At 39.7% G+C, this 16,091-nt stretch overlaps 1 protein-coding gene across 37 annotated transcripts in view; it reads right to left on the bottom strand.

Moving 5' to 3' along the window:
- Positions 1 to 16,091, bottom strand: part of ANK2 (ankyrin 2) — a 277,436-nt gene that overhangs the window by 95,711 nt on the left and 165,634 nt on the right. For all 37 annotated transcript variants that reach the window (XM_077176874.1, XM_077176876.1, XM_077176877.1 and 34 more), the window contains 3 exons: positions 14,681 to 14,779; positions 14,067 to 14,165; positions 1,325 to 1,423 (listed from right to left, as the gene is read on the bottom strand). In XM_077176874.1, the coding sequence (XP_077032989.1) occupies positions 1,325 to 1,423; positions 14,067 to 14,165; positions 14,681 to 14,779 (297 nt within the window). The remainder of the gene's footprint in view (positions 1 to 1,324; positions 1,424 to 14,066; positions 14,166 to 14,680; positions 14,780 to 16,091) is intronic.

The following is a 16,091-nucleotide window of genomic DNA, read 5'->3' as shown; positions in this document are numbered from 1 at the left end:
ACAAAATGACACTACAGTGTGTGTTCTGTCAGTGTCTGCATTCAAACAGAGGCCACATGAATTATAACCATGTCACCCTCTCAATTCCTGCAAACTGAATGAATTCCCAGCCAGCAGAAACTGCTGGGAGCTGGCTGCCAGCAGGTGACTGTGGGCTGCAGCAGGGCTGGGCTCATGGCAAGCCCCAGTTCCACCTGGCTCCTTCACAAGGAGTGTTTCTGCCTCGTTGCCTGGCAATCATATGGGATTTTGTGTTTCAGAAAGCTGACATGTAATGTGATCACCACATCTATGAAGGGATTATTTTATGAGCTGTCATCAAATAGTACAGTACCCACTGAGAGGAAGGACAGTAAGACAGCTGTTAACACTGACAGGTTTGAAGGGAAGGAGAGGGAGCATAAATGCACCAGCATTTCAAATTTATCCACTTGTGAAGGCAATCCAGAAAGGGAATGTTTCTGAACAGACTAGAGAAAACAATAAACAGGAACAAAAACTCTGGCTAGAGAGGAATTTTGCTATAGCTACTTCACACGTCACATCCATAGAACAAACAGGAAGATGACACACTTTGCAGCACAGAGCCTGTTCACTCACTCCCTTGGCAGGAATAAAGAACACTTGGCAGAAAGAGGAAACAAAATGAGCGTAGTCCTAATGACCAAGGAGTTTTCTCTACTGCCCCGAAACCCCCTCATATGTGGAAGGAAGCTTGTTGGATTCAGTTCCTCTGGAGATGGAGTCTCCTCTCTCCAACTTAGGTGTCTCACCTGCTTGCACAGGAGTTACTGCAGGTTTACAATCCATATCCCCAGTAACTATCATCCTTCTTACTATTTACCCCCATGTGGCCCAGCAGTAGAAATAATGTGTCCATCAAGACAACAGCCTGCCAAGCTCACTGATGCAATCCTTGTTAGCCATTTGGTTTCCAGTTTACACCAGTCACAGCCAATAATGAACACTCACAAGTTACACCACGTCACAGGAGAGCCTCAGAATCAGTGTAACTTAAACGAACAGCAGCAAGAGGCTGGAGTAGGTAACCTCCCAAATGGTTCTGTGAACCCAGCGCCACAGAGGGCCTCACCACTTCTGAATTCAACTGAAATCCCAAGACTCGGGTGATGGGTTCATGGTTGGACTCCATCTAGAGATCTTTTTCAACCTAAACAAATCTGTGATTCTAAAACAAAGCTGGCTAACAATGACCTGTTGATGCCAATTGACACAGACAAGCCCTCTGGAGACAGCCCACACAGTTCTGACTTCAAGTGATCTGAATACACAGGCAAAGAATAATGTGAGAAAACCCCCTCACCTCGGTAGCTGTGCTTTGGTTGGCTCCATTCTCCAGGAGATATTTCACCACCTCAATGTGGTTCTCTTGAGCTGCCATGTACAAAGGAGTAAAGCCATTCTAGGAAGGACACAGGAGAAAATAATGTCACGTTGAAACGATAGGTACCAACAATAATGAACCACAAGTGGATACACAGCTAAAAACGCATTTGTGTTCTTGTAACTGAATGTAAAAAGAACAACCTTGTATTTTTCCCTTAATACAGTCATGTTCGATGCTATTTAAACCCACAGAACTCTCCAGGCTTTCACACTTATTTTCTTCTGACGTATTTTAAGGAAGCAATGGACACACAAATTATTAATACAGCTATTTCTTGCTGATAATGCTCAGGGATGTAAAGCTGGCAATAAAGTTTTATGAAAGCTGACAGGAAAGCAAGAGTTTCCTCCATTTATTACATTTACTTAAGCAAAGACATCATCCCCTGGAGACCATGAAGCCCATACCTTCTGACAAGCTCAGTGGAAATGGCAAAGGCTTAACATACTATGAAAAACTTCTAATACATAAAACATTGCAAAGCATCCAACATAAAGGAACTCAGCCTTGCTAAGGAACAGCTGCATTTCTGACCATACAGCAGGTTCAGTTATCATGTAATTAAAACTTAAATTAAAATGACCTAAATTTATTAAAATAATTTGCTCTGAACAAAATGTAATTTTAAAAAATTATTCTAAATCTATCAGCCTACAGTAGAAATGTGAATTCTTTCTTTGCAATAAAGTAATTTAATGAAAACAACTGTAATTAATTACCTACAAAATCTTGATGAAAGAGAGGCATGGAATTCAGCTGTCTGCCTGATCAATAATTTATAAGAATTTTCAGGATTTCTAAGAAGACCTTAGAAAATTCTTCAATATTCTGTACATTTCTATGTAACATAAGAGGACAAAATCTTCTGGCTTGAAATGTCACTTTTAGCTAGAAAATAAACCATAAACCAGACTTCAAACATGCAATTTATTTGATTTTTTATTATCTTGTGTGCTGTCACACTGAATGACAGGGTTGTGCATTCACACAAGCAATCAGAATCAAAACAAATGCAATGATAATAAAAAACCTTGTTTCAGGGAAGCCAATATTATTCTTTCTAGGAAACCTGCTGTGGAGGCATTCCAATAATTTCCTAATGAAATAAAATCTTATTTTTCAGTCACTAGATAACACAGAGATTGTAGAACAGATGTCTTTACAACCTCTCTGTGCTTACAAACGTAGAGGATTTTTCAAGCAATAAACCTAATTTATGTTGTGGATGCTGTATGATATCTGCCATAAAAGTTGTAGCAAATATTTGAATGCTGCTTTGCATAATATCCTGGCATTTCCATTGACAATCTTGGGACACAGAATTAAAAAATGGCACCCAGAGAACACTTAACAGCAGTTCAGTGCCAAAACCGGGGGGATGTATTTTGAGTGGTTTTGCACAGGAGTCAGTTATTATCCAATATTCTCAGAAATTATTCAAATGATGAACTCTTATAGTCACAGATAGTATGACCAACATAGTCTGCAAGTCCATCACATCACAGGATCATCATTTGAAACCATGGTCAAAAGACCTGGAAAGGTAATTTAGTAGGGACAAACACAAGCGTCTGTCTACTGCTGGAAAAATAAACTATCCACACAGGGAATGACAAGACAAGAATTCTGCAAAAAAGGCCCTAGAGGTCACAGAAGTCTTCCAGAGACTAGTCATTGGTCAAGGAACTCATTCTGCTGTAATAAAGAAAACTCTTGCACTGACATAAAAATATATCTCCTTAGGGAAGCTATCTTTCCTTGAGAAAAGGCTAATAAATGGTGGTGTTCTGGCTGGGAAGGTCAAAGTGAAGGAAAACAGTCTTTAAAGGGGAGAGGTCTGTTCTGCATATCCATGACAACTAAAACAAAAAAGCAAGGTTTACAAGGCTGCTGGAGGGAAAATTCAGGTAAGACACCAAGAAAAGCCTCTTAACAAATAAGGTCAGGCTGATGGGAAGCTTCCTCTTCCCAAATCACTGCTAAGACCAGGCAGCAAACTGGAAGCTCACAGAGCCAGCCTCTCCCACGTCCCCTCTGAGGCAGGAGGTGGGGAGTCAGGGAGCTCTGGTCTCCCAGCTGCTCCTCAGACAGCTCTTAACAGGGAGGGGGAGATAAGGGATCCCATCATAACATAAAATGATGTAAGGCTGTTCACCAAGTAACTGGGAAGGTGAACAAGAGGCAGAGGCAAGAGCTGGCAGAGGGAATTAGGAACAGATTGGCTTCTTTTCCATTGCAGTTGTAGGGAACAGCACAGAGGAGCCTGCAGGTAACCCAGCTGGCTCACTGTTCCAGCTCTCCTTCCCAGTCCGGAAAGAACCAACGTGGCAAACTACAAGGGATAACTCATAGTAATTTTCCACTCGCCTCATCAGCATTTTCATGGCAAAGTCTAATCCTTCAAATGTAATACATGCCACTTGTAAAATCCTTCTAGCTCGGAATATTACAAGGATCACACTGACTGAATTGGGTGAATATGACAATTTTCCAGCCACAGTAAATCAATTTGCTTAAAAGCTTTGAAGAATCTAATTTTTTTAATCAACTCAAGTCCCTGGTTCTGGAACAGAACTAGGACAACAAATCCTGGATTAGGAGACTATAAACAACACGTACATGACTTCATGACCTTTTAATACCATGAAATACTTAATGTTTTTCTACACAGAGATCCAGAAGAGTGTGCCCATTCTATCATACTTGTGCTATAATCACACCTGAAATTACAGAAATTAGGAGAAAGAAAATTCTCACACAGAAAGTCATAGTATCTTTGTTCTCCTTCAGGCTTTATTTATTTTGTTGAAATCTGGCTCATTTTGGGAATTACAACATGCTAAGAGCTATGTGCAAAACTGCCTTTACCAGACATGCTGGAAAACATTCCTCTGAATTTCTCCCCCTGGCAAGGTCAAGCCTGACTTTGTCTGCTGGCAGGGAGAAGTCTGCTTTCTCAGTGTGCTTTCAGTGAAGCTCTGGTTTCAGAGCTTCTAATTGCAGTGTCCCCAACTGCAACAGTCCTGGCCCTTAGCCAGGAAACTCCTATTTTAGGATTCCCAATATGCCTGCTCTCCTTGGCAGAGCTGTGACCAGTGGGATTAAGTGCTAGCCCTCCTGGAGCTCTTCCTTCCCCCCTGGCCACTGGAGCCCAGGTGTTCCATCTTCCTCCCAGCCCCACATGGTTTCTGTGATCTGTCTCCTCCATAGTGAGTTTCTCTCAGCCAGTCCTGTACTTCCTGAATGAAAATGCCCACAAAAACCAGATCCTTCCCTTCACTTCCTTTCCTTTTGTCAATCTAAAATCCTCTTCCCAGTTTCTCATCTTTTAGGTGCCAAGAGCAGCTCTCTATTCTGCTTCTAGAGATATGTCAAATCTCAAAGTCCCATAGCTCCCCAAACTAAAGAAAACATTTTCCCTTGACTTTTGTTTCACTATTCCCAAGTGTCTCCTGCTGTAACCATGGGAAATGATTCGACATGGCCATACTGCAAGGGAGACTGACCTCTCCCCTTAGCACGTGGAATGGGACTCTGCAAGTTTGTTGGGCCACTGGTGAGCACTGTTTATTTCAATAAATTTCCATTCAGTTTATGATCCCATACTGTCCAGAATTAAAAGACGAATACTGACTGTGACCTGGAAAAGGAGAAATGAACTACATTTTTCTTTCCTGTTAAGCTCAGCTCTGCAATCATACTGTCTGTATGTTTAGATTTGGTGCATCATCTGAAAAATCGAAATTAATTGTGTAATGATATATAACATTCATTTCCAAACAATGGTTTCATCAGAGTATTCATGGTGAGAACAGAATATTCTAATTTCATTACCCCCCTAAATGTGTACTGCAAGATGTTTACTGCTATAATATAAAGTCAGAATGAGAAATTATCACTAAACAGATTATATTTCATACTCTGTTCTTTCTACTACATTCACTGATTTACTGGCTAATTGGAGAAAATGAGTAGCTCTCAAATGATTTTTCAAGCTATTAATGTAAATTGGCAAGTCTATACATGACTCAGAATTTGTATCATTAAATTGTCCCCGAGCCCTAATGAAGAACACAGGCTGAAGAAGCAGAGGGATTATTAGGGTACTGAGAAAATCACACAGTTCTATAGCTTGGTGGAGCTTTATTTCATGGCAGGCTTTCAAGGAATAAGGCTCCTCTTTGCAGGCAGTACTGAGTTGTTAGCTGTGGACTTCAGTGTCCATACACATATTGTATCCATATACTTAATCCATATATCCATATATGAATATATTTTTTTAATACTGATATAGAAAAGAGAGAAAACAGAGGTATATAATCTCTACATTTTGCCTAGTTGAAGAGGATTCATGAGAGTTAGCAACATATCCTTTGACTAAATAGCTAGCATAAACTCAGATGAACATAACTATTTTGTATTATTTTATAGGCCTCCAGGAACTGTTTAGGACTGTACTGGATGACAGTGATTACCGGGAAAGAGCAGAAAAACTGGCACCTCATGCAATGGTTTACAATCAAGTGCTCATATCTGCTTAGTTTTACTCAATAAAAACAGATATTGACATGAAGGATGAGACAAGAGTGAGACAAGCTTAGATTATTCATCAAACAGCTCACACACATTAGCATATCTGTGTGTCATGGTCCTGTGCTAAAATAGTGCTTTATGCAGTAAGATCGTGATCATTTGGCGACCTTCAAGTTCAAGACCTGTTTGAAAGTTTTTCTGTTCTTCAGAATATTGCTCAACTTCAACAAGAACAGAAAGATCCTGATCTGAATCTTTGTTCACCAACCATCTTCCTGTTTTCCCCATTTTCCACCAGCACCAGTCTAAACCAGTGACTTCTAAGCCTCACCCTAATAGTTCTACCTTCAGGCACTGCTTCCCTCATCCCAGCTGCCAGGAATCTCTACAGAAGAGGAAATATCTCCAGCAGGTTATTCTGTCTCAAAGGGGAGAATGTTATGCAGGGAAGGAAAATAACAGAAGCAGTGGGAACAAACTTTTGGGCATCACTTTTTTACTTTGAGGGGGACCAAGCACTGGCACCCGTTATCCAGAGAGGCTTTGGAGTCTCCATCCTTGGAAATACTTTAAAACCAGATGTTCCTGGGCAGCCAACAGTGGGTGATCTTGTTTGAGCACAGGAGGGGACGAGATGAGCCCCATGAGTGTCTTCCATTCTCAGTCCTTCTGTTACTCAGTGAAAAATCCTCCAACAATCCAAGCAATAAACTAATTGTAATCAATGACACTTGAGGGTGACAAATGCAATCTGCAAACTAAATTCAAAGTACACATCTCGATAGAACCATCAATTTCACAATTCTGGGAACTTTGCTCAGTGCATTATGCTCAGAGCATTATTTTCAGCCAATCCATAAATAAACTCTTCATAAGAGGATTATATCTGAGCAGGAGAGATTCTGTGTATAAAAGGGTGAATTAAGGATAGATTATGGTACCTATGTTAATTTTTTGAAGTCTCTTTTTTTGTTGCTCTTAGCTTACATCAAAATCCAGGATTTTAACATAGCAGTAACTTGAACAATTATTCATATTCCTTTTCCATTAAAATATATTTTCCATAAAACAGATGTTTTTTAATGAAAAATAAACTCTTTCATTAAAAAAATCTCATAAATAATTGAACTATGACATCTATATTTACATTCAATCTAACAGCAAATGGGAAATTTGTGAAGATAAGGGTATAGATAAAGGGAAATTAATATAATTTAATTATAAGGTGCCTAACGGATATCACTTTGCCATACAGTCAACAGAAAGTGGCCTACTCTGAAGAAAGACTGGGCATATTCAAATCAAGAACTCCTATATCCACATTATAAGAGGGACTCAGTAAAAACACCTTTTAGATACATCCACAACCAAGTGAAATGCTGTGGATTTCTGATGAAAACACTGCATGCTTTCAGAACAGAAATTTTCCTCCATGCTTCCCAGTGAGAAGTACATTATATATTCACTCACCTGAGCTATCATTCCCTTTTATAACAAAGCTGGAAAGTGCTAGTAAGGATGACATAGAGATTAGATATAAGTATCTGTGCACATAGAGGTGCTGGATGTAGGGTGGCACATCCCTAGGCGGAAAGCAAGCTACTCTATTCTGACCTCCTGTAAAATCCCCCAGCCAGTGTCAGCCAATAATTTAGGTGACAATTCTTGCATCCATGACACATGGCAGATGCTGAGGCCTGCAGAGTCCCATAAATTCAAGATGAGAAAAGTAGTCAGGAACATGATAAGAATTACTGGATTTAGGGAGGCTCATCCCGAAACTGATTCAAACAGTAAAACAAAAAACAACCAAAAAAAAAAACCTGAAAGACTATTTACTGGTTTGAGAAAACACATTATAAAGTGACTTGTAATAAATATTTCTCTTTTAAATGTAGTGACACAGAAGCCTACATGGAAAATAGCACCACCCCTTCAGCTGTCCCACTAATTCCCTAGTAATATAAATAGTGTTTGCCACTCTATACTTACACCATGGCAATAATGACAAAGCCTATGGATAAATGATGCTGCCTGGGCTGTGATAAACTTGGCAAGTTTATTCATGAAGCATCACCCAGGACTCCAAGAGCAGCACTACATATATGACACCTGCTGCCTCCCCACTGCAAGGCCCCTCTCTTGGGAAGTGTGAATCGAAGTCACTTCTGAGCCCAGATGCTGAATGTAAAGAGCACAGATATTCTATTTCAGTAGCTTCAAATATCACAGTTTTTTCCTCAAGAACAGCAAAGTAATAACAGGGCCTGAAACACAGCCAGTCAGAAATCAAGATGCTCTGTGCTCTGGAAATAGCATTTTTACACCAAAGGAGCCTGTAATAGAAATGGAGCTGATGGAGAATAATGCGATAAGAACAGATTGGTCATGCACAAGAAAACACCACCCTGATGCTGGGCATAGGTGAGGGCCCAAAGGCTTAGTCAGGGAACAGTCTCAGATTTTAATCAGGGCACCCATCCAAAACTGCATTTGGGGTTTGCCTTCTGAAGCATGGCAAGGGAAAAGCAGTCCTGAAAGCATCCATTTATTTTGTGTGGCTGAGGGCTGGAAGGAGGACAATAATGCGGTAAAACCAAAAATAAGATGTTTTTATTTATTTGGTTGTGGCTCAGTCATCCCCACACTCATAAATATACATGGCCAACACTTGCACTGCCTGGTTCTCGCAGTCACCAGCTGGGGAGGAATATGGTGTGTTGGTCTGCTGAGCCCTTACCCTTCCCATTGGCATGTTGAGTTCCTGCAGCCTCCTAAAGCTAATATGTTCTCAGAATAAGTATTATTGATTGAAAAAAAACCACTTCTTGTTTCAATCAGAATATTTCCATCTGGACTATTTATCCTTTCATAGCAGTAAATTCAAAGAATTGACTAAGACATATACTGGAAGTATTTCCAGTTTGTTTTCAGTCTTTGTTGAAATATTTGGGTTTTTTCATTCTTCTTCATGTATTACTTTTGTTTACATCTCTCAAAATCCATATAATCCTCCAGAAGGCATTTCTTCCCTTTTTTCCCTTCCAGAGAAAAAATAATGGGTCTGTACCTTTATTACATTTGCCATTACCAGCTGTGGCTAAATGACTCCTCTTGATACACAGCAGCTAAAAATCTGCCTCTCTAAATATATTGATATAAAAGCACCGTTGGTGGAATTAAAGCCTTTTGTCATAATGGAGTAGCAAATTGTGCTCCATTCCAAAGGTTAGATTATCCTCACAACCCATGGGGGGAACAATCCCTGGTAAAGCAAATCCTAGGGCATCCTGACAGAGACAAGCTGATCACTTATCTGAGAATCACCTAAATCCCCCCTTTGCTTTTGTAGTAGCACAGAACATGAATGCTCACAGAACCCTCATAGCTCCTTTTGGGAGCATGCATTAGGGCTGGAAATGTGCTGCCCTAAGGATTGCTTCCATCTGATAAGAAGTCTGGACAAGAGCTCAAGCAGTCAGAACAGCCTCTCATGTATATTGACCTAGGAAGTGGTGGCCATAACAGGGGCAAACTTAAGCAACAATATTTCTTGGCTAATGTGTTGCCAATGCGCTTAGAGCAGGATGTTGAGGAAAGGAAACCGGAGGGCTTTTAAATAACAAAATCAGCTTGGGGGAGGACTGATTTATCTAATCCTTGCTCTCTGTATCTGGGTCACTTTAAATAATCTGATGATTAAAAGGTAGCTCCTCCTCCTTTCATGAGGGCCCCTATACAAAACAGTGGTCAAAACATAACTGGACTAATGGGGAACACATCCCCTTGTAGACTCAGTGGCAGGAATTTTAACATTGAAGAGTATCACCTCTTTCTTAGGTGTCTCCAAGGTGTGACAGTGCCCTTACCACTCCCAAACAGGAGCAGATTGTATTTCCTCATTTTGCCTTCTACTTTTCAGCTTTGTACCTCAATCACTCGGCATTTGTCAAAGTGCCTCATCCTGGCAATGTCAGGATGTACCCATTCCCTAAGGAAGGCATGGTCAGGACAGCTCAGCATCACTGCTGCAGGGACAATCTACAGGTACACTCAGTTATGAGGATTGCTGCAGTCAGGCTATCAGCACATTTGGAAGGATGATTTCCAGTGTTTGGACATCTCTGATGTCTCTACATGAGTCAGATGGTCCAGGGTGACTTAAAGAGAAAGCAACAGGAACAAAGAGTAATTTGTCAAAGGAAAGGGTTGGACTGACTAAATCTGGTGATATTTCTTCCACCTGGAAAAAATTCAAGAACTCATGTAAGAATTCCTAATACCTTGAAATGTAATCTCATTGAGAGGAAGAGCACAAAAAATAGTTACTTTTCTAATGCACAAGCAACAACTAGTACTAGGTTTGGGGGAAAGAGATGATGCAGCTGTGGAAGAAGGGCAACACTGGGCTCAGTGAAGTTGTATGATGGGGGCACGAGTGTGGGTGGATGTGACAGAAGTGAGTGGCCAATTCCACTTCCATGGGTCTGCCGGATGGAACATTCTGATACTCCCTGAAAACTTTGCCTGAATGTCCCACTGAAATTCCTAAGTACCTAGAGGATCACCCACCCAAGTGAATACATAGTTCAGCATGTATGGCATCAATCATCAATCCATGGGATAGACCCTGATCTGTTGCTCAAGGAAACACAAAGCTCAAAGGAATAGCCTGGAATACCCCAGTGAATTCATTACCTATTGTGTTTTCTCCTTCACACCATCCCTGTATTATCAACAAGTGCAGCCCAGTCAGATCTACACAGGACCAAAATAATGGTCAAATCAATGAGAGAAATTGCAAAAATCGAATTTTCACCCGATGATACCCATCTAGGTCTGCTCACTGAACTATGTGTGGAGTCAACCACAGGGGCTTATAGATACTCATGATAAAAATATATTTACTATTTAATATTTGTAGCAAAAGGCACTTCTAACTGAGCCAAAAAAATTCCACTCTTGTCCAGTTCTAGGTGGAAATATGCCAGCAAAGAGCAGCATCTTGTAGATCTTTGGCCATTGTGGCCCTTGTCCCAGCCTTTGCCTGAAACATGCTCCAGGAAGATGTGAGCTCTCAAATGGCATGCACGCAACTGGAAGTGGAGTCACTCAATTAGTAATCACTGTGCAATTAGGCTTTGCATCAAAATAGAAATTACTTCTCTAAAAATAGCAGTGATGACATGTTAGCTCAAAAGGAACAGAGTTTTTAAAAGAGGAAGATGAACAAAATAACATCTCTGAAGGCCAACATAAAGCTGAAGGGCAAAGCAAAGTAATCTAATAGAAACCCAAAATCTATAAAATCAGAGCCCAGAATGCTTAACAGTCTCAGATAGCACAGATGGGGTTTGTAAACCCAGTGGTTTCAGTGGGTTTAATAGCATTTCCTGAGATAATTCTGTTATTTTGCTGTTGCAAGGAACTGGAAAATGAGTGTGGTGTTTCAGATGTCATTGCTTGTAAGTTTTGATGAAGGCCAGTGTCTTTATGCCATTTAATCGAGAAAACTAAAGAAAAAACAACAAACTGAACAAGCTTAAGTCACAACTACTCCTTTACCTACCTGTTCACCTTCAAAGAAGAAATTCTGCCACTAGGGGAAATAGTCATCACTGAAAATGAGAATGGCTTTAACAGATACTGAATTCTTTAAAGAGAAAGTGATGCTGCAACCAGAGTAACTCTGCTGGCACTAAATCACTACCAGCAAAGGGCATTTCACAGGGGCCTAAAAACTACAAAGTGTGAAATAACAGAGATACTAAGGAGAAGATGCAGGATACCCTCAATAGCAACAACTGCTGCTAAAAGATTTGAGGGTGATAACGGGGCACGTATTTTTAAAAATGGAATTGAGGGAAAATGTAAAAATTAGAAGTTGAGCATTTCAGTTATAATTTCTCACTTTTGTGTTCTATTTTACCTATAATGTGTATTTTTGTTCATTTCTCACTTTCTCAATTGAGCTCTTTCCTGATATATTTTTCTTCACCTTTTTTATCAGTGACATCTTTTCAGACAAGAAAACTCAAGTTTTTGAGAACTCAAACACATTCTGTTCATTCTTTTTCATTTTTTCCTATCTAACTTCATATTTTTCTTTTTTGACCAGTTGTAGTTTGAACCTTGCTTCATCTGTTATCAAACCACATGTCTATTCTTTATTAATTTCAGAGTTTCTGGGTTTTTTTCTCTGTAACTTTTATTTCCTATGCCATGTTATTCTTGACACATCAATGCAACCTTGAGGAGAAAGTCAGCATTCATCAGCTTCATTCCATTCATGAAGCATTAAAAAGTTACTTTGTAATTAAGGGACACCTTCCACTGGAATGTTTCCCTTGGAAGTGGCAACAAGAGCCTCTGAGTATCTGCCTGAAGCAGCTTTTACCCATGTTATCCATCTCTTCTGGAAAAGCACAGCAAGGCAGAGAGACACAACCCAAAGGCCCAAAGCTGGATGACACCACATTAAGGACTCCTGCTCCCAGTCAAGTCAACAGGACTTGTTTAATTAAGACAGCAAGGCACAAAGGCAGGACATTTGTAAGCCAGCAGTTCCAATCCATCCTGTCTGAAGGAAACCAGTGAGCAGTAATGGGGAAAATGTCCTCCATCAGATTAATTCCATTAAGTCAAGTAGCAAATGCCTGCTAATAGCTCTGAGTACCTTACACAAAGTGCTAACAATAAATGTCTTCAAAACTAGAATACTACAAAAAGTAATATCCACGAACACATATTCCAGTTCTAACTGGATTTTCTTTTTTTTTTTTTTTAATTTAGAAAACCTCATTTATTTTTTCAGCATAAGGAAAAGCTTTTTCAGAAGACTTTTTCGACTTTTTGAGGAATAATGCTTCATGACAGTATTATTTTTAACAATTATTTCTCTTACCATGCTCAAAACATTAAAGACTTTTTCTTCTAATACACATAAAAAGGTTGATAAATATATGAAGAAATTATCCAGCTTGTTCATTATGAAAGGAGTCTGCTAAATTTTTGAACAAAGGAACCACATTTCTCATCTTTAATGGGAACAGAGCATGGGGAGAAACTGACCATCAGCTGTCCTGAGAGAGTTGTTCCATCATTTTGGGGCAAAAAGCATAATAAAGAAAATATTTTCAAAATCTTGGAGTCAGGCAACTTTAAGGATTTTTCAGTTCCTTTCTCTTGTTTTAAAATGTGCTAAAGGAATAGACAAACATTCATTCTGTAAAGCAGTTTATTCATCTCCTGCTCTCCACTTACCTTACCCTGTCCATGGTGAATTTGTAACATCAAACAAGAGGAAACGCTGCAGGTCCCAGTTTCCCAGGTCTGGGCAAGCAAGGTGTGGAGCTAGTGCTAGGAAATTTTTTTTTTTTGAGGATGTCACCAGCCAAGTGCTTCACAAAGATGCAGTTTCTTTATCACCTATACCCCCTGTTCAGCCCATTATAGCTACAGACAGTTGCTATAATTAAAGCAGCATTTATGAACATTGATCAAATTATTCATTTGATAAATGGTTCTTAATGCTAATCAAAGGAAATCATAGGTAAGGGACAGCACCCTGGCCTCTGGAGTGTTTTAGAACACCAGACGAGTTTCATGTCAGCGCAAATAAGAGGGCAGTTTTTACAGTTGGTTTTCCTGCCAGGACAAGAGGATTTTCCCCAGTTCAAATGTACATCACAAACTTTTGATTGAAATTCTCTCTGATATGGAAGGAATTCAGAAGCCTAGAGTAAGTTATCTGCAAACTTTTAGCCAAAAAGTAACCATAAAAAGCAATGGTAAAAATCAAGCCTTTGAGAAATTATTTTCTTTTTTACTGCTCACCAAATTCCACTCAAATATTTATACCCTTTGGAATTTTTTAGTAATTCCTAGCTTTCTTCCAGAAATTGTTTCAGAAATTTTTCTATCACCAACCACAGGAGTTCCTGTATCATATAATGAGAACATAATGACATGAATTCAATATTTACTTTTATTCTACTTATGAGAGAATGCCTCATTTTCCTTGATTTGTCAGGCTTGGATGTTTAGAAGCAGTGTCTAATATCTCAGATCTTACAAGAGCTCACCAAATAAATTTCAGAAGTGAGAAGGGAAAAGAGCATCATACCTGAGATTGTGCATTGATATTGGCTCCCTCCTTCACCAGAACTTTGACAACTTCAGCTTGTCCTGCTAAGGATGCAATGTGCAGGGCTGTATTCCCTTTCTGTTAGAGGGAGGGGGAAAATGCAAGTTATAATTACCCTTTTTCAGGAATCATTTCAATCAGCAGGGTTTTTTTTATAGCATTCATGTGCATGTGCCTGGTTGTGGAAAGGCTAAAGGGAAAATAATTTATCCCACTGGTGTTTTTTCAATTGTGCCCACAGGTAAAAGACACTGGATATTATAAAGTCAATTACTGATTTTCACAGATTTGAAAAAATCTACTGCTTGGAACTATACTAATTCTCCTTAAAATAAGGAGGACATGTCACTGGAAATAATGAAAACCTGACATTGCTAAAAACTTCTAATGCTTTCCTTGTATTACACCACAAATTATATTTTCCTCTTCATTTACTACCAATGAGCTTCAGCAAGGCCGACTCCCAGGCCATAACAGAAATAACAGTTTAAATATCCGTGCAGTATTTACATTATTCTCTTATTTTGTACTTTTTGGGGTTTTGTCTGTATTTGCCATATGTATTGGATAAACCAAGAGACGTGCATCATTACCTTAGTGGCAGAATCCACAGCCGAGCCTCTTTCCAGCAATTCCTGTACCAGTCCCACGTGGCCTTCCTTGGCTGCCAGGTGCAGAGCATTGAGTCCATTCTGTAAGCACAAGGGCCAGATCCATTACAAATATCAGATACACATTCCTACCTCGCCCCGCGATCAGGAGAAGCTTAGGAGCTGGAATGCTATTACATCTCTTAGCTGACTGTCTGCATAAGTCAGATACTTTGGACACGGCTATTTAAGCTGAGGCTCTGTGGGACAAACTTCACCCATAACATTTTTCTCATAGTAACAAATACATCAAACCAAACTACATTTTGTGAGTATCCAAAAAAGATTGCTTATTTTCTAATAACTTCTCATTACCACAGACTACTACCTTGGGCATCTCCATGGAGCCCAGTATTTCAAACCTTGAGTGTTTTTCTGCCTCACTTTGCTGTAACCTTATCCAGCCCGGCTGAGATTTTATCAATACTGAGAAATCACAGGACTTAGCCAAATTTACACGGGATGTGTCTACTCAGAGTTACTCCATGCTGATGTAACCACCCTGAATCCTGCTATCTCCTCTGGGATAACTAGCATCAAATGGAAACCCACAAGCACAAATAGGCCAAAATGGCTGTTGATCACTTTGACTTGCAAACTGATCCTTGATCTGGCACTTCGCTCATATCTGATGAGTAAGTCTTCACTAAACTTCAAGGTTTTCTAACCTCAAAAAGGAAAAGAAAATTAATTAAATAAATGCGAGGATTATTGAAAAGGTAACCAAAGAAAGTCAGCATCTAAATCCTCTCCCCATTAAACAGGAACAGGATACTGTATCTCATATAAATTCCTGCCATGGAAACTTGATCTCCTTCTTCCTAGTATCCCCCTTCCACCCAAGGAAAAAAATTAAATTACAGTCTATTGTAGCTGAATTTCCAGCCTGTTTTTCACAATCCTAAGGTGTTTTTCATGCTACATCAGGCAGGTGACAGCAACAAATACTGCCATTCCCCCCAGCATTCTCCTGGTTTCCATATTGCAGGCATCAGGATCAATACTCAGGTGTTTGAGTAACCAGCAGCAAATTCAGCACTGTGGAATTTTTATCACTTTGCTTGTCTCTCAGCAGTTCAGAGTCATTTCAGTTGTGAAATAAACAGGCAACATTCTGGCTTTTATTTGTCCATTCACAGAGGCAGCTGGAGCCTGTAATTTCCAGTGGGATTTTAAAGCACTTAGCACTTCACAGGAGGTATTTGATGGGAGTTAGTCCAATGGCTTCAGACACAGCAATGCAAACACATTTCAGCACTAACTCCATTTGATTCTGCATCCATGTGAACAGCACAGGCAGATTTTGTGGTCAAATTCAGAAGTGGAAATAGGAGAAAAGCAAAGGAACTAAAGG

Source organism: Agelaius phoeniceus, chromosome 4, assembly GCF_051311805.1.
Source record: "Agelaius phoeniceus isolate bAgePho1 chromosome 4, bAgePho1.hap1, whole genome shotgun sequence".
In the NCBI taxonomy this organism is placed as follows: domain Eukaryota; kingdom Metazoa; phylum Chordata; class Aves; order Passeriformes; family Icteridae; genus Agelaius; species Agelaius phoeniceus.
The sequence above is the reverse complement of the archived record's forward strand: the minus strand, read 5'-3'. Positions and strand labels throughout refer to the sequence as shown.